The sequence below is a fragment of the Bombina bombina genome, chromosome 5, assembly GCF_027579735.1.
Source record: "Bombina bombina isolate aBomBom1 chromosome 5, aBomBom1.pri, whole genome shotgun sequence".
In the NCBI taxonomy this organism is placed as follows: Eukaryota; Metazoa; Chordata; class Amphibia; order Anura; family Bombinatoridae; genus Bombina; species Bombina bombina.
Window position 1 is genome coordinate 346,846,385 of NC_069503.1, and position 22,419 is coordinate 346,868,803.

A 22,419-nucleotide genomic window follows, 5' to 3' on the forward strand; every position below is an offset into this window, starting at 1 on the left:
AACTTTCAGGCCAATTTTAGACCTGAAAACTTTAAACAAGTTCTTGTGAGTTCCCACATGTTCGATTTGGAAACAATTCTAACCATTCTACCCTTGCTTCAACAAGATCAGTTTATTAACTCACTATAGTCTTGAAGGATACCTTTCTTTATATCCACATACATAATTTCCAGTCTCTCAGGTTTGCCTTATTAGACAAACTCTTCCAATTTTGTAGATCTCCTTTTGGTAGTAAGAGCTCAAGGGATAGATGCAGCTCCTTCTTATTAGTCCATGCTCCATAATTGCATCTGGCAAATATATACACCAGCAAAGTTCTGCAATTCTTTTCAACTATAGTTGGAAGGTTGCTATTCCAAAGAGTTTGTCTCCTCAAACAAAGGTTTCTTTCTCCAACATTGGTGTGTCCGGTCCACGGCGTCATCCATAACTTGTGGGAATATCTCTTCCCCAACAGGAAATGGCAAAGAGTACAGCAAAAGCTGTCCATATAGTCCCTCCTAGGCTCTGCCCACCCCAGTCATTCTCTTTGCCGTTGCACAGGCAACATCTCCACGGAGATGGTTAAGAGTATGTGGTGTTTAGTTGTAGTTTTTTATTCTACTATCAAGAGTTTGTTATTTTAAAATAGTGCTGGTATGTACTATTTACTCTGTAACAGAAAAAGATGAAGAGTTCTGTTTGTGAGAGGAATATGATTTTAGCAGCAGTAACTAAAATCGTTTGCTGTTTCCACACAGGACTGTTGAGATGAAATAACTTCAGTTGGGGGAAACAGTTAGCAGACTTTTCTGCTTAAGGTATGACTAGCCATATTTCTAACAAGACTGTGTAATGCTGGAAGGCTGTCATTTCCCCTCATGGGGACCGGTAAGCCATTTTCTTAGTCTCAAACAGAATAAAGGGCTTAATATGGGCTATAAAACTGGTAGACACTTTATGGGCAAGATCGATTGCTTTATTTGGGCATTTTATACAGATTGAGGTTGATTTTCACACTTATAAACTTTGGGGAACGTTTTTTAACGTCAGGCACTGGTTTAGACACCTTTTCAGTCAGGAAGGGCCTTCACTGTAGTAGGCTGAGCCTCATTTTCGCGCCATTACTGCGCAGTTACTTTTGAGAACAAGACATGCAGCTGCATGTGTGTGGATCTGAAAGTAGTTGAAAAGGTTCCTAGAAGGCTTCATTTGGTATCGTATTCCCCCCTGGGTTTGGTAAAGTCGCAGCAAAGGCTGTAGCTGGGACTGTAGAGGGGTTAAAACTGTAACCGGCTCCGGTTTCTTCATTTTAAGGGTTAAAACTCTGACTTTGGGGTGCAATGCTTTGAATGCTTTAAGACACTGTGGTGAAAATTTGGTAAAATTTGAACAATTCCTTCATTTTTTTTCACATATTCAGTAATAAAGTGTGCCCTGTTTACAATTTAAAGAGACAGTAACGTTTTTAATTTAAAACGGTTTTTGTACTTTTTTGTCAAGTTTAAGCCTGTTTAACATGTCTGTACCTTCAGATAAGCTATGTTCTGTATGTATGGAAGCCAGTGTGTCTCCCCCTTCCAAATTGTGTGATAATTGTGCCATAGCGTCCAAACAAAGTAAGGACAGTACTGCCACAAATAGTAAAGTTGCCCAAGATGATTCATCAGATGAAGAGAGTAAACATAGTTCTACTTCATCTCACTCTGTGTCTACACCAGTTTTGCCCACGCAGGAGGCCCCTAGTACTTCTAGCGCGCCAATGCTTATTACTATGCAACAATTGACGGCAGTAATGGATAACTCCATAGCAAATATTTTATCCAAAATGCCTGCATACCAGAGAAAGCGCGATTGCTCTGTTTTAAACACTGTAGAGCAGGAGGGCGCTGATGATAATTGCTCTGTCATACCCTCACACCAATCTGAAGGGACCATGAGGGAGGTTTTGTCAGATGGGGAAATTTCAGATTCAGGTAGAATTTCTCAACAGGCAGAACCTGATGTTGTGACATTTAAATTTAAATTAGAGCATCTCCGCGCACTGCTTAAGGAGGTGTTATCTACTCTGGATGATTGTGACAACCTGGTCATCCCAGAAAAATTGTGTAAGATGGACAAGTTCCTAGAGGTTCCGGTGCACCCCGACGCTTTTCCTATACCCAAGCGGGTGGCGGACATAGTGAACAAGGAGTGGGAGAAGCCCGGCATACCTTTTGTTCCCCCTCCTATATTTAAGAAATTATTTCCTATGGTCGACCCCAGAAAGGACTTATGGCAGACAGTCCCTAAGGTCGAGGGGGCAGTTTCTACACTAAACAAGCACACTACTATTCCTATCGAGGATAATTGTGCTTTCAAAGATCCTATGGATAAAAAATTGGAGGGTTTGCTTAAAAAGATTTTTGTTCAGCAAGGTTACCTCCTGCAACCTATTTCGTGCATTGTTCCTGTCACTACAGCAGCGTGGTTCTGGTTCGAGGAACTAGAAAAGTCACTCAATAGAGAGACTCCGTATGAGGAGGTTATGGACAGAATAAACGCACTTAAGTTAGCTAATTCCTTTATTTTAGATGCCGCTTTGCAGTTAGCTAGATTAGCGGCGAAAAATTCTGGGTTTGCTATTGTGGCGCGCAGAGCGCTCTGGCTAAAGTCTTGGTCAGCGAATGTATCTTCCAAGACAAAATTGCTTAATATCCCTTTCAAGGGTAAAACCCTTTTTGGACCAGAGTTGAAAGAGATTATCTCAGATATCACTGGGGGTAAGGGCCATGCCCTTCCACAAGATAGGCCTTTCAAGGCCAAGAATAAGTCTAATTTTCGTTCCTTTCGCAATTTCAGGAACGGACCGGCCTCCAACTCTGCAGCCTCTAGACAAGAGGGTAATGCTTCGCAGACCAAACCAGCTTTGAAACCGATGCAAGGCTGGAACAAGGGTAAACAGGCCAAGAAGCCTGCTGCTGCTACCAAAACAGCATGAAGGAGCAGCCCCCGATCCGGGACCGGATCTAGTAGGGGGCAGACTCTCTCTCTTTGCTCAGGCTTGGGCAAGAGATGTTCAGGATCCCTGGGCACTAGAAATAGTTTCTCAGGGTTATCTTCTGGAATTCAAGGAACTACCCCCCAAGGGGAAGGTTCCACATGTCTCACTTATCTTCAAACCAAATAAAGAGACAGGCATTCTTACATTGTGTAGAAGACCTGTTAAAAATGGGAGTGATACACCCAGTTCCAACCGTGGAACAAGGAATGGGGTTTTACTCAATTCTGGATTTAAAGATCCTAAACAAATTTCTCAGAGTGCCATCGTTCAAAATGGAAACCATTCGAACGATTTTACCTACAATCCAGGAGGGTCAATTTATGACTACCGTGGATCTAAAGGATGCGTATCTACATATTCCTATCCACAAAGATCATCATCAGTTCCTAAGGTTCGCCTTTCTGGACAAACATTACCAGTTTGTGGCTCTCCCATTCGGGCTAGCCACTGCTCCAAGTATTTTCACAAAGGTACTCGGGTCCCTTCTAGCGGTTCTAAGACCAAGGGGCATTGCAGTGGCACCTTACTTGGACGACATTCTGATACAAGCGTCGTCTCTTTCAAAGGCAAAGGCTCACACAGACATCGTTCTGGCCTTTCTCAGATCTCACGGATGGAAAGTGAACATAGAAAAAAGTTCCCTGTCTCCGTCGACAAGAGTTCCTTTCTTGGGGACAATAATAGATTCTTTAGAAATGAGGATTTTCCTGACAGATGTCAGAAAGTCAAAACTTCTAAGCGCTTGTCAAGTTCTTCATTCTGTTCCACGTCCTTCCATAGCTCAGTGCATGGAAGTAGTAGGGTTGATGGTTGCAGCAATGGACATAGTTCCTTTTGCGCGAATTCATCTAAGACCATTACAACTGTGCATGCTGAAACAGTGGAATGGGGACTATACAGACTTGTCTCCAGTGATTCAAGTAGATCAGAAGACCAGAGACTCACTCCGTTGGTGGCTAACCCAGGATCACCTGTCCCAGGGAATGAGCTTCCGCAGACCAGAATGGGTCATCGTCATGACCGACGCCAGTCTAGTGGGCTGGGGCGCGGTCTGGAACTCCCTGAAAGCTCAGGGGCTATGGTCTCGGGAAGAGTCTCTTCTCCCGATAAACATTCTGGAACTGAGAGCGATATTCAATGCTCTCAAGGCTTGGCCTCAACTAGCAAAGGCCAGATTCATAAGATTTCAATCAGACAACATGACGACTGTTTGCTTACATCAATCATCAGGAGGGAACAAGGAGTTCCCTGGCGATGAGAGAAGTGACCAAAATCATAAAATGGGCGGAGGATCACTCCTGCCACCTATCTGCGATCCACATCCCAGGAGTGGAAAACTGGGAGGCGGATTATCTGAGTCGTCAGACATTCCATCCGGGGGAGTGGGAACTCCACCCGGAGATCTTTGCCCAGTTGACTCAATTATGGGGCATTCCAGACATGGATCTAATGGCGTCTCGTCAGAACTTCAAGGTTCCTTGCTACGGGTCCAGATCCAGGGATCCCAAGGCGACTCTAGTGGATGCATTAGTAGCGCCTTGGACCTTCAACCTAGCTTATGTGTTTCCACCGTTTCCTCTCATTCCCAGGCTGGTAGCCAGGATCAAGCAGGAGAGGGCCTCGGTGATCTTGATAGCTCCTGCGTGGCCACGCAGGGCTTGGTATGCAGACCTGGTGAATATGTCATCGGCTCCACCATGGAAGCTACCTTTGAGACAGGATCTTCTAGTACAAGGTCCATTAGAACATCCAAATCTAGTTTCCCTTCAGCTAACGGCTTGGAAATTGAACGCCTGATTTTATCTAAGCGTGGGTTTTCGGATTCTGTAATAGATACTCTGATACAAGCCAGAAAACCTGTAACTAGGAAGATTTACCATAAAATATGGAAAAGATATATCTGTTGGTGTGAATCCAAGGGATTCTCATGGAGTAAGATCAAAATTCCTAGGATCCTTTCTTTTCTCCAAGAAGGTTTGGATAAGGGATTATCAGCGAGTTCTCTAAAGGGACAGATTTCTGCTTTATCTGTCTTATTACACAAACGACTGGCAGCTGTGCCTGATGTTCAAGCTTTTGTTCAGGCTTTGGTCAGGATCAAGCCTGTTTACAGACCTTTGACTCCTCCCTGGAGTCTGAATTTAGTTCTTTCAGTTCTTCAAGGGGTTCCGTTTGAACCTCTACATTCCATAGATATCAAAATGTTATCTTGGAAAGTTCTGTTTTTGGTTGCTATTTCTTCTGCTAGAAGAGTTTCTGAGTTATCTGCTCTGCAGTGTAATCCGCCCTATCTGGTGTTCCATTCAGATAAGGTTGTTTTGCGTACTAAACCTGGTTTCCTTCCAAAGGTTGTTTCCAACAAGAATATTAACCAGGAAATAGTTGTGCCTTCTTTGTGCCCGAATCCAGTTTCAAAGAAGGAACGTTTGTTACACAATCTAGATGTAGTTCGTGCTTTAAAGTTCTATTTAGAAGCAACAAAGGATTTCAGACAAACGTCTTCTCTGTTTGTCGTTTATTCTGGCAAGAGGAGAGGTCAAAAAGCTACTGCTACCTCTCTTTCCTTTTGGCTGAAAAGCATCATCCGATTGGCTTACGAGACTGCCGGACGGCAGCCTCCTGAACGAATCACAGCTCACTCTACTAGGGCTGTGGCTTCCACTTGGGCCTTCAAGAACGAGGCTTCTGTTGATCAGATATGTAAGGCAGCGACTTGGTCTTCCCTGCACACTTTTGCCAAATTCTACAAATCTGATACTTTTGCTTCTTCGGAGGCTATTTTTGGGAGAAAGGTTTTGCAAGCCGTGGTGCCTGCCGTTTAGGCAACCTGATTGGCTCCCTCCCTTCATCCGTGTCCTAAAGCTTTGGTATTGGTTCCCACAAGTTATGGATGACGCCGTGGACCGGACACACCAATGTTGGAGAAAACAGAATTTATGCTTACCTGATAAATTACTTTCTCCAACTGTGTGTCCGGTCCACGGCCCGCCCTGGTTTTTTAATCAGGTTTGATGAATTTATTTCTTTAACTACAGTCACCACGGCACCCTATAGTTTCTCCTGTTTTTCTCCTGTCCGTCGGTCGAATGACTGGGGTGGGCGGAGCCTAGGAGGGACTATATGGACAGCTTTTGCTGTACTCTTTGCCATTTCCTGTTGGGGAAGAGATATTCCCACAAGTTATGGATGACGCCGTGGACCGGACACACCAATGTTGGAGAAAACAGAATTTATGCTTACCTGATAAATTACTTTCTCCAACTGTGTGTCCGGTCCACGGCCCGCCCTGGTTTTTTAATCAGGTTTGATGAATTTATTTCTTTAACTACAGTCACCACGGCACCCTATAGTTTCTCCTGTTTTTCTCCTGTCCGTCGGTCGAATGACTGGGGTGGGCGGAGCCTAGGAGGGACTATATGGACAGCTTTTGCTGTACTCTTTGCCATTTCCTGTTGGGGAAGAGATATTCCCACAAGTTATGGATGACGCCGTGGACCGGACACACCGTTGGAGAAAGTAATTTATCAGGTAAGCATAAATTCTGTTTTTCTCAGAGTATTCAAAGATTCTGTGAACATGGTTCTTCCTCTTATGGAGCAAAGCCTGACAGAATTGCAAACAGCTAGGGTGCAGTTATGAGTTCTGTCCCATCCTTTGATAGCACAGTGCATGGAGGTAGTGGGCTTAATGGTGGCTGCTTCGGATGCAGTTTCTTTCACAAGTTTTTACTTTTGTTCTCTTCAGCTTCAGATCCTCAAGCAGGGGACTTACAATTATCTTTCACAGAGGATCCACCTGGGCTACAAGACCAGACAGGCTCTCTTTTGATAAAAGAATCACCAGATTGTGATTCTAGGGACACATTTTCAAGCAGATGCAGGCTTCAGTCATTTTTGCTCCAACTTGACCTTGCAGAAGTTGGTACGCGGATCTGATTGTTATCCAGACTTTTGCCTTGGAGTCTTCCTCTAAGGTAGGATTTTTTATGTCAAGGGTCATTCTTTCATCATGACCTCTATGCTCTATATTTAACAACTTGCAGATTGAACCCCTGATTCAGTTAGATGTTTCTCTGACTCAGTCATTGATTCTCTTGTCCAAGCTAGAGAACCTGTGACTAGAAAAAATTATCACAAGGTGCAGTTTTTCTTTCTAGTGTGACTGTAATGATTTTCGTTGGAATTCTTTTTACAATGCCTAGAATTCTTTAGTTTCTTTAAAATGGTCTAGCTAGGTTTATCTGACAGTTCTTTGAAGGGCCAAATTTGTGCTGAAAGGTGTTGCAAGTGTCTCCCTTTGAGCCTATGCATAGTTTGGATATTCAGCTTCTGTCTTAGAAGGTTTTGTTCCTTTCAGCCATTTCTTTAGCTAGTCAAGTTTCAGAGTTATCTGCTCTTTTATTCAAGTCTCCTTATTTTACTTTTCATCAAGATAAGGCAATTATTTGTACTCATTACAGATTGTTTGCCCTAGGTGATTTTATCAGATAACACTAATCAAGAGATTGTTAATCCAAAAAATTCTAAGGAGCTTATTTTACAAAATCTGCATATTGTACAGGCCTTAAAGTTCACTTTAGAGGCTACTAAGGGCTTTAGACAACCTTCATCGCTGTTGATTTTTCAGTTCTTCATAAAGGTCTGCCAATTCACATTATGGCACATTCTACTAGATTTGTTTCCACTTCTTGGACATTCAAAAATGATGACTCTGTGGAACAAATTTGTGAGGCACCTATCTATTTTTCTTACACACTTTTACTAAGGTTTATGGTCTTTTGCCTTAACTTCATGTCCCACCTATTCATGGTGATTTTGTGGACTCCAAAGCTTTGGTATTAGATCCCACTTCATAGCTCATGCACTTAATTTACCCTGTTTTATTCTTTCCTGCTTTTTTGTTATTCTCCCTTCTTTGCCATATGCTTGACTGAGTTATTCAAGGAAGTTAAAGGGATTAAAAGCTCTTTGTATGTTGGGCATTTTTTGCTGCAGCCTAGTGCACTGGAGTTTAATCCCGCATTTGATGGCTTATGGACTCTCACCACCATGGAAAAAATAAATATATCAGGTAAGCAAAAATTTTGTTTTTCACCTTTGCCGTGACCAATTAGGGACACACATAAATAAGCACTAACACTGCTCAAGCAATCCATGTTGCAGAGTAAAAGTTGTAGTTTCGGGGGGCGGAGTAAGCCAGGCGACTGAGCGGTCGCATATTGAGAGAGCTCTGCTCACATACTATCTTTACTTTTTAACTAGACCGCTCAGTTTCGCACAAGACCTTATAAAATTGACCTCTAATACTGGGAAGATCAGAGCTACAAGACCCGAAGGTAAAAGAGGGATTCAAACTTGCCTACACGGAACTTTCCTCTACTCATAATTCTCACACAACCCGCCTAAGTTGCGGCCATTTTGCAATACCGCATGGAACTCAGTGCCCTGAGCAGATAGATGGTGACTGAAGGCTGCAGCAAACTCACTCTGCCTATTCCCCGGCCCTAAAGGACACTGTGAAATACATGCTATATGAATAACGATTATTAAAGCTGCACACCCAAGTTTTATAGGGGAACAACGCATTTAATTGGCAACCAGGGTGTTCGGTCTTATTCCAAGATGACTGCCACAGCATTAGATTTGCTACGCCTATTGGGCAACAAGATGGACAGACAGTTTGACTCTCTGGCGGCAATCCTCAACGATCAACGAAGCGATATACCAGCAGGAGACACAGAATATTTATTGACACAGGCTTCCTCCAGACTGCGAGATGCCATAGCAGGAGACAACCCACCAGCGAGAGTCCTGGAGGAACTAACCACCATAGATAAGATACGTGTCAGCCCTATCTTACAGGATCGGGAGAAGAAGTGTCTAGACTACAAATCAGAGCCCAGCACCAGTAATGACTTTTCAAGGGACTACATTAAGCTATCATCTGGTCTCCCGGTGATGCGGCCGATCGCTGAGGAGCTCCAGACTCAGTTTGAAAGAGAGCCAAATCCCAAAGCTAAGACATGCCTTGATGTAGCACATGTGCCCTGTGGCTCATACTCAGATCCTCTAGCCGGTTGGGACAGTGGATGGACTTCAACTCCAGATTATGACCAGACACATCGCAGGTTCTTAGTCTTAACTCCTGCTGACCCATTTATCCTAGTCCTGTTGCCATACGAGAGCTGCTTCATACCGCTGCAGTTGCGGTGCCCACGGAACCTCCTGACATTCGCACACTACATAGGAACCTCTATAGTTCCAAGCAGTTGGAAGCAACTACCAGTTCTAGGGGTAAGAGCCTCCGGAGCCATTCAGACCACGTTCTGCTGCAGGTTGGGCATCGGATAAGTTTCCAGCAACACTCCATTTCTCAGAAGCAGATCTAGGACTGAGACTATAGTTTTCCCTTTTCTCCTGGTTTTAACAGCGTTTTTTCTCCTCTTTAATGGCCCTTTTTACTTTGCCATTGACAGACTGATATAGGACTCAGTTAAGAGACAGATCCGCTTTGGTGTTGGCTAACGGTAATATATATTCCTATGAGCTACAGCGGCTATGTGTGTTCCTAAAAGTTTATATAATACTTCACAATGTTTTGTTTTTGCTTCCGTTCAAGATGTTCTTTGATAAAACACAGTTGTTGATAAAGTTTAATCACTACCTTACTATTTTCTATTTTTTAATAAGCAGAACAACTCTTAGATCACATATATTTGCTGTTAATGCTAATGAAGATAAGATGTGTCTCTGTTTTTTCCCTTTTTGTTTCTTTTTTATATATAGGCTGTAGTAGAGGCTTCACATGATATAGTAGGCTGCTGACATATAGATACCTGTAAAGCTTACACTAAAGTGATATAATATGCTTAACCATAATCACATTGGAGATATATCCCCTTTTTGGCTTAACGCTCAGCTTCATTTGTCAGAAGCATCCACAGCATTTTATTCTCTAAAGGTTCCTGTCTCTTACACATACTATAGGCTGTTATTAATTTTATGCTAAGTGCTATTGCTATATAAGTCAAAATGTTATATATAGGCTATGTTATCTTCTATTACTACCCAGCACCTATGTTTTGGAGAGGGGAGAGGGTACACGTGTAACACATGTGGCGCTTATTGACATACTCACATGATTGCCCTGAGTGCGCAGTTACTTCACACCCAGTCTCAGAACAATTATACTACCCTGGGGATAGAGAGTGCAATAATCCAAGCTCAAACAAAAATCAAATCTTACCTCCTAGAGGGTATTGTCTGTACAGAGCTTTAGCAGAGTTATACAGAATCTACTAGTCCCTAACTCCTAGATAGAAGATATATTTAAAGATGCTGACATATGTGATAGCATGATATCTTGTGTGGTTTGAACCTAGTATTAAGCCTCTCACTTATCACATAATCAAACCCAGCCGCTTAATATTATTAGTTATCAGGGTTCGCAGATGAGCCATATTATTGTCTCCCTAGGTATATAGACAGGTCTATCTGGCTTTTGTATATTTAGCCACTACAAATTTGCCTATCATATGACAGAGAAGCTCTTTTATTTTTTCCTGTTAGCATTATCAGATTATGTTCTCCTGTGTTATATATTTGCCTTGACTTACTTGCTTCTCTCTATATCAGAATTTATTCTACAGTCTTCAGATTATCATAGGATATTTTATAGTATGAATGCTATGATATGTTATAGTAGAATTAGAGAATTATTTTCTTACATTCTACTTCCAGTATTGCCATAACCTAGATCTCAGCAAGATGCAACGAGCTGAACATGTACAATTAGTATTGTTCTCCTTTCCCATAGACTCACAAAACAGCTATATAAGGGTTGCAATAATTTACTCCTATCTCTGTACTCAAAAGTTTAGAGGCCTAAAAGTAATTATTAGTCTAACATTCTAACTGGCTCCGCCCTCCCCCTCCCCATTACCCCACTTAGAGCGGCTCTTGCCCGCTGCATCTCCCTCCCCCAAACAACATAAAGCCAACCCCCCCCTTGCTCCAAACTTTTTAGACTAGTTATCCTAATATATATTTCTCCACTGCAATGCGGGGACCATTTGAATCTTTCATACAATATAAAAATGAGGTTTCATTATTACCTACACAAAATCTCCACGGACATACTAGCCCAATCTACTCTAGACCTCTACTTTTACTTATGAGTTTCATGTAGTTGACTGCTACATCATCTTACATATAGGTGGAATAATGGCAGAATGTATACCTAGAGTTATCATCATGCTATTCTTGCACTATGTCTGTACGTTGAAAATGTATGTCCTATCTCAATGTTATTATTGTATATTGGCAATTTCTTATGTACCATTTTGCTCAACCTCAATAAAAAAATGTATTAAAAATAAATAAATAAATAAAGTTGTAGTTCCTGCAGAATTCACTTCAGCCTCTTTGGGGCAGTTGAAAGCCAACATTTTTGCAAGTCAAGTTACAGGAAACATGACCAAAACACATATTGAAAGTGTCATGATCATTTTTGGTGCTACTTCTTTGTTTCACATTTCACACTTTCTTGAGAAGTTACTTGTGTAATTACATGCATATCATTTTGATGTGACTTGCTTGTGTGACAGTTTTCATCAGTTTGGTGAGGGAGATTTTTTCTGTTCAGGACATTTATTTCTTTGTTGTCTTTAGGTTTTGCTGTAAAGGGTGTGCTTTAAATTACTGTTTATCTGGTATATTTCTAATTAACTAACACCTTGAATGCAATTTTTCACCAATTTTCTAATTTTTTTATCTTGGTATGTGTGAAATGATAAAAATGTCTTCTTCCTTAAGGAAATTCCGCTTTGTATCTGTTTGAGTGCTACGATACAAGAACAGAGAGCTGGCACACCAAACCCAGCATGTTGACTCAGCGTTGCAGCCATGGGATGGTGGAAGCAAATGGACTAATCTATGTTTGTGGGGGCAGTTTGGGGAACAATGTTTCTGGACGAGTGTTAAACTGCTGTGAAGTTTATGATCCAGCAACAGAAACGTAAGTGTGGTCAAAATCAAAATTTATGCTTACCTGATAAATTTCTTTCCGGCCATGGAGAGTCCACGACTTCATTCCAATTACTAGTGGGAATTCAACTCCTGGCCAGCAGGAGGAGGCAAAGAGCACCCCAGCAGAGCTGTTAAGTGTCACTTCCCTTACCCATAATCCCCAGTCATTCGGCCGAAGGAACATGGAAAAAGAATTTAACACAAGGGTATAGAGGTGCCTGAGGTTTATACAAAAAACTGCCAATTTAAATAAGGGCGGGTCGTGGGCTCTACATGCCCGGAAAGAAAGAAATTTATCAGGTAAGCATAAATTTTGTTTTCTTTCCTATGGCATGGAGAGTCCACGATTTCATTCCAAATACTAGTGGGAACTAATACCCAAGCCAGAGGACACAGAATGAAAGGGAGGGAGAATAAGACAAGCATACCTAAACAGAAGGCACCACCGCTTGAAGAACTTTTCTTCCAAAGGAAGCCTCAGCCGAGGCAAAAGAATTGAAATTATAGAATTTGGAAAAGGTATGCAGAGAGAACCATGAGGCCACCTTGCAGATTTGCTACACAGAGGCTTTAATTTTGAAGGAACAGCAATTTCTTGATTGATGTTGCGATCCGACAATACCTAGGAAGAAATCCTAACTTAGTACAAAGGGCCGCTTTATCCGCATGAAAAATAAGGTAAGGTGATCACATTCAGAGATTCTACGAGCAGAAGAAAAAGCGAGTAGAAATAAAACATTCCAGGATAACAACTTAATATCAACTGAATGCATAGGCTCAAACAGAACCTGTTGAAAAACTTTATGAACAAGGATAAGACTCCATTAAGGAGCAACAGGAAAAAACACAGGCCTAATTCTGACCAAGGCCTGAACAAAAGACTGAATATCTGGTGGATCAAAGAATAGACAGTGCAGAAATCTGAACCTTCAGGGTACTGACTGACAAACCTTTCTCCAGGCCATCCTGAAGAAAGGATAAAAAATGGGGGATCCTCACCCGACTCCAAGTGAAACCCTTAGTATTCGTACCAATAAAGGTATTTACGCCATACTTTAAATCTTAAGAGTAACAGGTTTACAAGTTCAGAGCATGATATCAATGACCTTCTTAGAAAAAACGCGCCTAGAAAAACTAGGCTAACCATCTCCAAGCTGTCAGCTTCTGAGAATCTAGATTTGAGAGGGGGAAGAGACCCAAAGAAGAATGGTAATTCCTCAGAGACAACCTCCAAGGGAGAAGAAATTACATCTACACCAGATCTGCGAACCAGATCCTGCGAGACCAGGCAGGAGCTATTAGAATCACAGACGCCCTTTCCTGTTTGATACTAGCTATTACTCGAGGAAGGAGGACAAACGGAGGGAACAAGAATGCTGTATCGAAGACCCAAGGAACCGCCAGAGCATCAATCAGAAATGCTTGAGGATCTCTTGATCTAGACCATACCTTGGAAGCTTGGCGTTTTTAATGAGACGCCATGAGATCTAACTCCAGAACCCCCTACCTGAGGGATATCCTTGAGAATACTTTAGGATGGAGAGCGTACTCCCCTAGAGGAAAGGTCTGTCTGCTCATAAAATTTGCTTCCCAGTAGTCCACCCCTGGGAAGTGGATGGCAGAAAAGAGACAATCGTGCAATTCTGCCCACTGTGCTTCATAACTAAGGAACTCTGCGGTCCTCCCTGCTGGTTGATATACTCCATTCGAGGTGAAAATGTCTGACTGAAATCTGATGAATCTTACCAAACCTAGTTGATGCCAAGCTGATAGAGCATTGAAGCTTGCTCTCAGTTCCAAAATGTTTATTGGGAGAGAAGACTCTTCTCAGGTCCAAAGACCCTGAGTCTTTAAAGAACCCCAAACTGCTCCCTAGCCCGACAGGCTGGAATCCTAAAGTCACAATCGACCAAGATGGTCTCAGGAAGCAAGTTCTCTGAGACAGATGATCCTGAGACATCAACCAAGATAGAGAGTCTAGTGAAAAAGTCTAGAATTATCTTCTGAGAGAGATCCGAGTGGTCTCCGTTGTCTGAGCATACAAAACTGTCGATGGAAACGAGCAAAAGGAATAATGTCCATGGAAGCAACCATTAGACTAATAACTTCCATACACAGAGCCACTGATGGACGAATAGAGGACAGAAGAGAAAGACCGGAAGCAAGAATTTTGGATTTTCTGACCTCTGTCAGAAAAAACTTCATAGACAGAGTGTCTGAGTGAGATCTTGCTAAATTAAATGATGGCACCTGAACCAATATCTCGTCCAGGTATGGTGCCACCACTATTCCCTGAGATCTGACAACTGCCAAAAGGGCCCCTAGGACCTTTTGTAAAGATCCAAGGAGCTGTGGCAAGGCCAAAGGGAAGGGCAACAAATTGGAAAGGATTGTCTAGAAAGGCAAACCGAAGGAATTGGAGATGTTCCCTGTGAATAGGAACATGTAGATACGTGTCCTTCAGGATTATGGAAGTCAAGAGATGACCCTCCTGAACCAAGGGATGAATGGAACGAATAGTCTCCATTTTGAAGGATGAAACCTTGAGAAATTTGTTGACACTTGAGGTCCAATATGGAACGGAAAGTTCCCTCCTTCTTGGGAACCACAAAAAGGTTTGAATAGAATCCTTGACCCTGTTCTACTACAGGAACTGGGACAACACTCCCAGAGAAGAAAGGGCCTTAACATAGTTTAAGAAGATCTCTCTCTTCACCTGAATTGCAAATAAACTTGACAGGATAAATCTGCCCCTGGGGGGACAAGACTTAGAACCTATCCTGTATCCCTTGGATACTACTTCCACAGCCCAAGGATCTGGGACATTGCGGATCCAAGCCTGCCGAAAAAAGGAAAGCCTGCCCCCTACTTGATCCAAGGTTGGATCGAGGGGCAGCCCTTTTATGCTGACTTTGATTCAGAGGACAGTTTCTTGATTAGTTTCCCCTTATTCCAAGGTTGACTGGACTTCCAAGAAGTCCTAGACTGCTCCGGCTTGGAAGAAGATGTAGACATTTGTCCTTGAAGTTGAGAAAGGAACGAAAATTAGAATTATGGCTACCCATAACATCCGTAGACCAAGATATTGGTCACAGAGCTCTGCGAGCTAGAACCGCAAAGCTAAAAATGTTGGCTCCCAGCCTTACAACGTTCATGCTGGCATCACAGATACAGGTATTAGCCAGCTGTAGAGCTTTGATCCTATCCTGGATCTCCTTTATGGTAGTTTCCTCAGAAGTTAGGTCAGACAAGGAGTCGCACCAATAAAAAGCTGCGCCTGCAACCGTAGCAAAACTTGCACGGGGAAAAAGGGAATCCCTGGTTCTTCCCATTCCTGAGTTATAAAGTCAGACATGCGGTCTGGAACCAGGAACACCTCCACAGAGGAAGGTTTGATATAAAAAAACTCTGAGTTTGAGTCGGAGACATCCAATGTAGCTAGAATCTCTTTCAAGAGTAGACGGAGGAGTTCAAGCTTAAAGGGACAGTCAATTCCAAAAAAAAAAACTTTCATGTTTAAAATAGGGCATGTAATTTTAAACAATTTTCCAATTTACTTTTATCACCAATTTTGCTTTGTTCTCTTGGTATTAGTTGAAAGCTAAACCTAGGAAGGCTCATATGATTATTTCTAAGCCCTTAAAGGCCGCCTCTTATCACATGTTTTTTTATTTGCTTTTCACAACAGGGGAGAGCTAGTTCATGTGAGCCATATAGATGATGTTGTGATCATGCCCGTGGATTGTGGTAGACACTGCACTAATGGGCTAAAATGAAAGTCAATAGATAATAAATAAAAAGTCATGTGATCAGGGGGCTGTCAGAAGATGCTTAGATACAAGTTAATCACAGAGGTAAAAAGTATATTAATATAACCGTGTTGGTTATGCAAAACTGGTGAATGGTTAATAAAGGCATTATCTATCTTTTAAAACAACAAAAGTTCTGGTGTTGATTGTCCCTTTAAATCTACAATTACCCCCCTCTGAATCAGCTGTACTAGCAACAGCCATTTCAGAATCGGAGATCTCTCCCTCAGAAGCCACTGAGGAATGATCCTCCTCAGATAACTGAGACAGGCTGACTAACGCAACATTGACAGAATCAGAACTCTTGGATTAGATATGCTCTTAGATTTCCTCTCTCTTACCAGCAATAGGTAAGGCAGATATGGCTGCAGAAACCACAGAAGTTAGCTGCGCAGCAAAATCACCTGGTAAATATACACTCCCAGGAGCGGACTAAGAGGAACCGCAGGGCACTGCTTGTGTAACTGCCAAAGACTGGGACGTCTGAGGGGAAAATTGAGGCATGTCATAGACAACATTATCCTGAGAGACAGATGGCTCTAAGAGGAAATCTCTACGTTTATAAAGTAACTTTTATTCACATGGAACAAAACAGCACAGGATTAACCTGAGCCTTTTAATATAGAGCTCAGGTAGTTTAGCTCAGTGAATCCTGCATTATGAGATTTGTTTTTTGGCCCAAACAATATAAACATTTAGCAAAGAATATAAAAAATATTTCAGGATCCTACAGGGTATTGATTCACTGATACAAATCATTATACAATGCCCAGAAAAATGTTAATAATTCTAATTGTTTATTATTGAAAAATGTGACACCTCTAAATCCTCAGCACTGCTCAGATAAAGTCCAGTGATCCAAGGAGCACAAGAGCCGTAATCTAGAGAAAAACTTGCAAAGCAGACTAACAAATCTCCACTATTCTAATTGACATTGCAGATCTAATCCGCTTCCCTAGTACTAGTAGACTAGTTCCGATGATCAATCCGCTCCGACAGCGGAATAAAGATCAAAGGAATTAGAGATCCAACATGAAAATGGACAGTCATGTGACCGCAATGAAATTAACTGCGCCACAGATAAAAAGCACTTCTGCAGCAGAGAGAAACTGAAAGTTAAAAATGGCTTTCGATCGCTAGCCGAGCTAGCTTGAGAAAAACAATTATACACCAGCCCCTCAAAGTTGCACTAACACACTTTAAAGAAGTAATAAATAAAATATTAAGAAGCACTAAAAAATGGCTTACTTAACCCGTCCAGAGCCAGCCTCAAAAATAAGCAGGAAAAACGTAATCCCTTACACCTCCCCGGCAGAAAATCCCCTGAGTCTGCTGTCCTAAACATAATCTCCAGAGTGTAGAGATATAACCCAAACTTCCACTAAGAGGGGTTTTATCCCCCTGAAGTGCCATGTCCTTCTAACCTAGAAGGTAAAGAGCACTTACCTGTGGAATATAGCTGCAGGACAGGAACAGCTCCTCAGGTATAACAGACTCAGCTGACCTCTGCTAGGGACCTGGAGAAAAAGAAAATCAGAGTAACCAACCCTGGTTTCTATACAAGGGGTAGCATTGATGTTAGAAATTAAGCAAGGACTACCTCGTCACCTTCTAACTGCTAAAAGACACCATTACTCTTACTAAAGAGATTGACATGGACACAGTGTAGCCCCAATCCTTGCTTGCAGGGAAAAGTACCCTATTAAAGGATTAATATCTTCAGACACCATCTTTGCACATCCTCCCATGATAGAGGCAACGAGAATGACTGGGGATTATGGGTAAGGGAAGTGACACTTAATAGCTCTGCTGGGGTGCTCTTTGTTTCCTCCTGCTGGCCAGGAGTTGAATTCCCACTAGTAATTGGAATGAAATTGTGGACTCTCCATGCCATAGGAAAGAAAAAATATATATTACAAGATAACTTGAAATGTTTTTAGAAGGCAAATCCTTGATGGGCAGCATTTAGCTCTAGTCATTAAATCCTAAATGTGGGGGGTTAATAGTGATTTAAACAGGACATTTTTATTTCCCATATACAATGTTAGGGAAGACTAAAGCTGAGAAACACTGTTTTTGTCGGTCATTCCACTAATAATTACCTTTGCAGCATACTTTTTTTTCTTGTAGTTGTTAAAGTACAAACATGTATAACCAATTCATTAATAACTTGAGAAGGAATCCACACAGACAGAACCACATAGAGGACTGTCGTCTATACTTTAAAATACCCAGGGTTTTTCCCTTTCTGTTAATGAAAACATACATGCATACGTTCTATATAAATGTAACCTAAATAACAACTGCTTTAGCTACAGACCCAGAAGCATATTCTTTCAGAAAGTGCTGAAATGAGCTTTGCACAGAAAGAGATGTAAAGTGATGTTAATTCAGTGCGTGACAGCTTTAGCACAGTGGTGTGATATAGCTTACCAGTAAAGGCATTTCTGTTTTTCTTTTTTTTTAGATGGACCGATTTGTGCCCAATGATAGAAGCTCGGAAAAACCATGGATTGGTGTTTGTAAAAGACAAGATATTTGCAATAGGAGGACAAAATGCTTTAGGTATTTTTATTATGAAATTTCCATCAAAGTAGATAGGTCTTCTTACTAGCTGACATAAAGGCACAAACCGTATTTTACACACATTTTTTTTATTTTCTTCAAGAATGTTTTTTTTTCCGTAAGTTCATAATTTAAAGTGAATGTAAACTTTCATGAATTAGTGCTTGGTTTTTAAAAATACTATTAAAAACAGAGGCACTTTCATTCATGAAAGTTTACATTGCAGCGTATTTTTTACAAATACTTACCTTTCTCTTCAACAAAGCCGGATCGGAGATCCCCCGCCCTCTTCTCATGCTGTACTTACACAGCAATGACGAAACCGGCTTCCTCCAATCACGGCGTGGCCTCACGAGATGGACGCTCTGGGGTGCAGTCATTGATGACGTAAATACAGAGGTGCTGCGGGGGGGTGGGTCGCCAATCCGGAGAAAGGTATTTGTAAAAATATGCTGCAATGTAAACGTTTATGAATGGAAAGTGCCCCTGTTTTTAATAGTATTTTTAAAAACCTGGTACTAATTCATGAGAGTTTACATTCATTTTAATGGTTTAACTTCCTCTTGCAATGGAAAGACAGTACACTTCCTTCTGATATGTTTGTTTAAATTGCCCTCTAGTGCTGAGGTTGCCAACATTTTAATGTTACTTGTTTATAGTTGAGCATTAAACTCATCTGTTAAATCAACCACTATTGGCAGAAGTTATACCAGATGACTGGAGAATAGTGAATGTAGTACCTCTTCTTAAAAAGGGCAGTACTGAAGATTCTGGTAACTACAAGCCAGTCAGTTTAACTTCAGAGTAGGGAAATTAATGGAAATCTCTTAAAAGAAAAAAAAATTGACTTGCATATATTCAAACAGTTTACTCACAAAGAACTGTTTACTGACATTGAGACTTCCTTTGTAATGTTTTGCATGTAGCAAGATATAACAATAATACAGTGTGTTCAGAAAGATAAACATTTTGTCTAGATTGACCAACCTTTTTTAAAATTCTAGTAACATTGTTTTTTTGCTTGTTTTTTTTTTTAGGTGGCTTGGACAGTGTTGAATATTACGACATTAAACTTAACGAATGGAAAATGGTCTCCCCCATGCCTTGGAAAGGGGTCACTGTGAAATGTGCAGCTGTAAGCTCTGTTATTTATGTTTTAGCTGGCTTTCAAGGTGTTGGAAGATTAGGACATATTTTGGAATACAACACAGAAACAGACAAATGGATAGCCAATTCTAAAGTTCGGGCATTCCCTGTAACTAGCTGCCTAATATGTGTGGTTGATACTTGCGGAGCAAATGAAGAAACTCTGGAAACCTGATACGTTAAATGGACAAGTAACTGCTCTACAGAATGAACCACTCTTAGGACTGCAGAATGTGTTTGTTGCTTATAGAAAGCACATTTCTAGATTTGCTGTGTCAGCTTTTTATAAATGAGCAGAACAAAACAAAACATTAGAGGCATGTTTCCTTAAAGCTTGTCTGTGCAACCATCAGGCATTGCATTGATTTTGTTTGTTTTTTATATTGTTTTATTACTTTAAAGTGTTTAAAGGTATGGTAAAAAATACCTGTATTGCCTATACAACATTTTATGTAATTCTTCCAAATTTTGTTCATACTTATGCATAGAGGAACTTTATGGATAAATGAGAACCATTTACTTATGTGCTCTAGTTGTCATGTTCGTGTGGTTATGTCACGCATGATAGCTCTTTGAATGTCCACATAGTTGTTCCGTGGTAAATGTATGCCCTTAACATGGAAACGTTTTTTTATATATTTTATATGTATATATGCGTGTAGGATTGATAAATATAAATATATATATATATATATATACATACAGTATATATATATATATATATATATATACGCACATATATACATACATACATACACACACACACACAATATATAAAAAGTGTATACACCCTAATGAAATTGCAGGTTTTTGAAATGTAAAGACAGAAATAACAATCACCTAGATTACGAGTTTTGCGTTGCAGCTTTTAACGCTGAAAAAATATCAATTCCAGCGTAAAAGCAGGAACGCACTATTGGGAGTCGTGTGGGTATAGCTATACCGCAAACATTTTAGCCTGTAACGCAACGTCAATCCTGCCTGGGATTTTCACAGCGCCGGTACTACAGATTGTGCGGTGAGGCTAAAAAGCTTGTGTTACAGCCTATACCGACACGATCCATACCGCCATCTGAATGCAGTAGTTATGGATTTTGTGTAACAAAAATGTTTCACAAAACTCATAACTAAACTGTTACAAAGTACACTAACACCCATAAACTACCTATTAACCCCTAAACTGCCACCCTCCCGCATTGCAAACACTATATTAAACTTATTTACCCCTAATCTGCCGCCCACCCACATTGCGGCTTTTAAATAAACATATTAACCCCTAATCTGCTGCCCACCCACATCGCCAACACTATTTAAATATATTAACCCCTAAACCAGCGCTCCCCGACATCACCGCCACTATAATAAAGTTGTTAACCCCTATTCCGCCTCTCCCCGAAATCACCGCCACTAAATAAAGTTATTAACCCCTAAACCTCCAGCCTCCCACATCTCCGCCACTAAATAAATCTATTAACCCCTGAACCGCTGGCCCCCACATCGCAAAACACTAAATTAAACTATTAACCACCTAAACCTAACACCCTCCTAACTTTAAATTAAAATTACAATATAACCATCTTTAAATAAATAAAAACTTACCTGTGAAATAAAAAAAACTAAGATTAAACTATATATTAAACTAACATTACTATTATAATAAAATTAAAAAAACTACCAATTAAAATATCTAAATTACTCATTTAAAAAAACCTAACACTACGAAAAATTTAAAAAATCTAACAACTAAAAATATCAAATCCTACGAAAAATTTAAAAAATGTAAAAAATAATAAACACTAAAATACTGAAATATAAAAAAACACTAAGATTACAAAAAAAATAAACGAAATGATAAAAAATAAAAACAATTGCACCTAATCTAATAGCCCTATAAAAATAAAAAAGCCCCCCAAAAATAAAAACACCCCCTAGCCTACAATAAACTACCAATAGCCCTTAAAAGTGCCTTTTGTAGGGCATTGCCATAAAGAAATCAGCTCTTTTCCGTGTAAAAAAAATTTTTTTTAGCTCTTTTGCATTGCCCTTAAAAGGGCATTTAGCTCTTTTTCAAAGCCCAAACCCTAATCTAAAAAAAAAACTAACACTAACCACAGAAGATCTACTGACGGTTTCCGAAGTCCAGACATCCAGGCACCGAGAAGTCTTCATCCAGGCAGGCGAGGTCTTCATCCATCCCGGGGGCATCTTCTATCTTCATCCTGGCGGTGCCATCCTGGAAGCCGATCCCATCCTGCGCGGAGCGTCCTCTTCATACGGTCGCCGCAAGGTAGCCGTTTCAAAATGGCGTACCTTGCATTCCTATTAGCTGATTTGATTCTTCAAATTCAAATCAGCCAATAGGATAGAGCTACTGAAATCTTATTGGCTGTTTTGAACAACCAAAAGGATTTCAGTAGCTCTCATCCAATTGGCTGTTTTGAACAACCAAAAGGATTTCAGTAGCTCTCATCCTATTGGCTAATTTGAATTTGAAGAATCAAATCAGCCAATGGGAATGCAAGGGACGCCATTTTGAAACGGCTACCTTGCATTCAACTTCAGTGTACGGCGGCGACCGTATGAAGAGGACGCTACGCGCATAATGTGATAAAGTATAGCTCCGTGCCGCCGGGATGAAGATAGAAGACGCCCGTGGGATGGATGAAGACCTCGCCGCCTGGATGTCCGGACTTCAGTAACCGTGAATAGATCTTCTGGGGTTAGTGTTAGGTTTTTTTTAAAAAATTGGGGTATTTTTTTTTTTAGATTGGGGTTTGGGCTTTGAAAAAGAGCTAAATATCCTTTTAAGGGTAATGCAAAAGAACTAAATGCCCTTTTAAGGGCAATGCTC

General features: G+C 40.9%; 1 protein-coding gene across 2 annotated transcripts in view; it reads left to right on the forward strand.

The window, feature by feature from the left end:
- KLHL7 (kelch like family member 7) overlaps positions 1 to 20,091 on the forward strand; it is a 610,555-nt gene extending 590,464 nt beyond the window's left edge. For both annotated transcript variants that reach the window (XM_053714142.1, XM_053714143.1), the window contains 3 exons: positions 11,836 to 12,037; positions 18,325 to 18,422; positions 19,460 to 20,091. In XM_053714142.1, the coding sequence (XP_053570117.1) occupies positions 11,836 to 12,037; positions 18,325 to 18,422; positions 19,460 to 19,743 (584 nt within the window). In that variant the 3' untranslated portion in view covers positions 19,744 to 20,091. The remainder of the gene's footprint in view (positions 1 to 11,835; positions 12,038 to 18,324; positions 18,423 to 19,459) is intronic.
- The last annotated feature ends 2,328 nt before the right edge of the window (positions 20,092 to 22,419 follow it).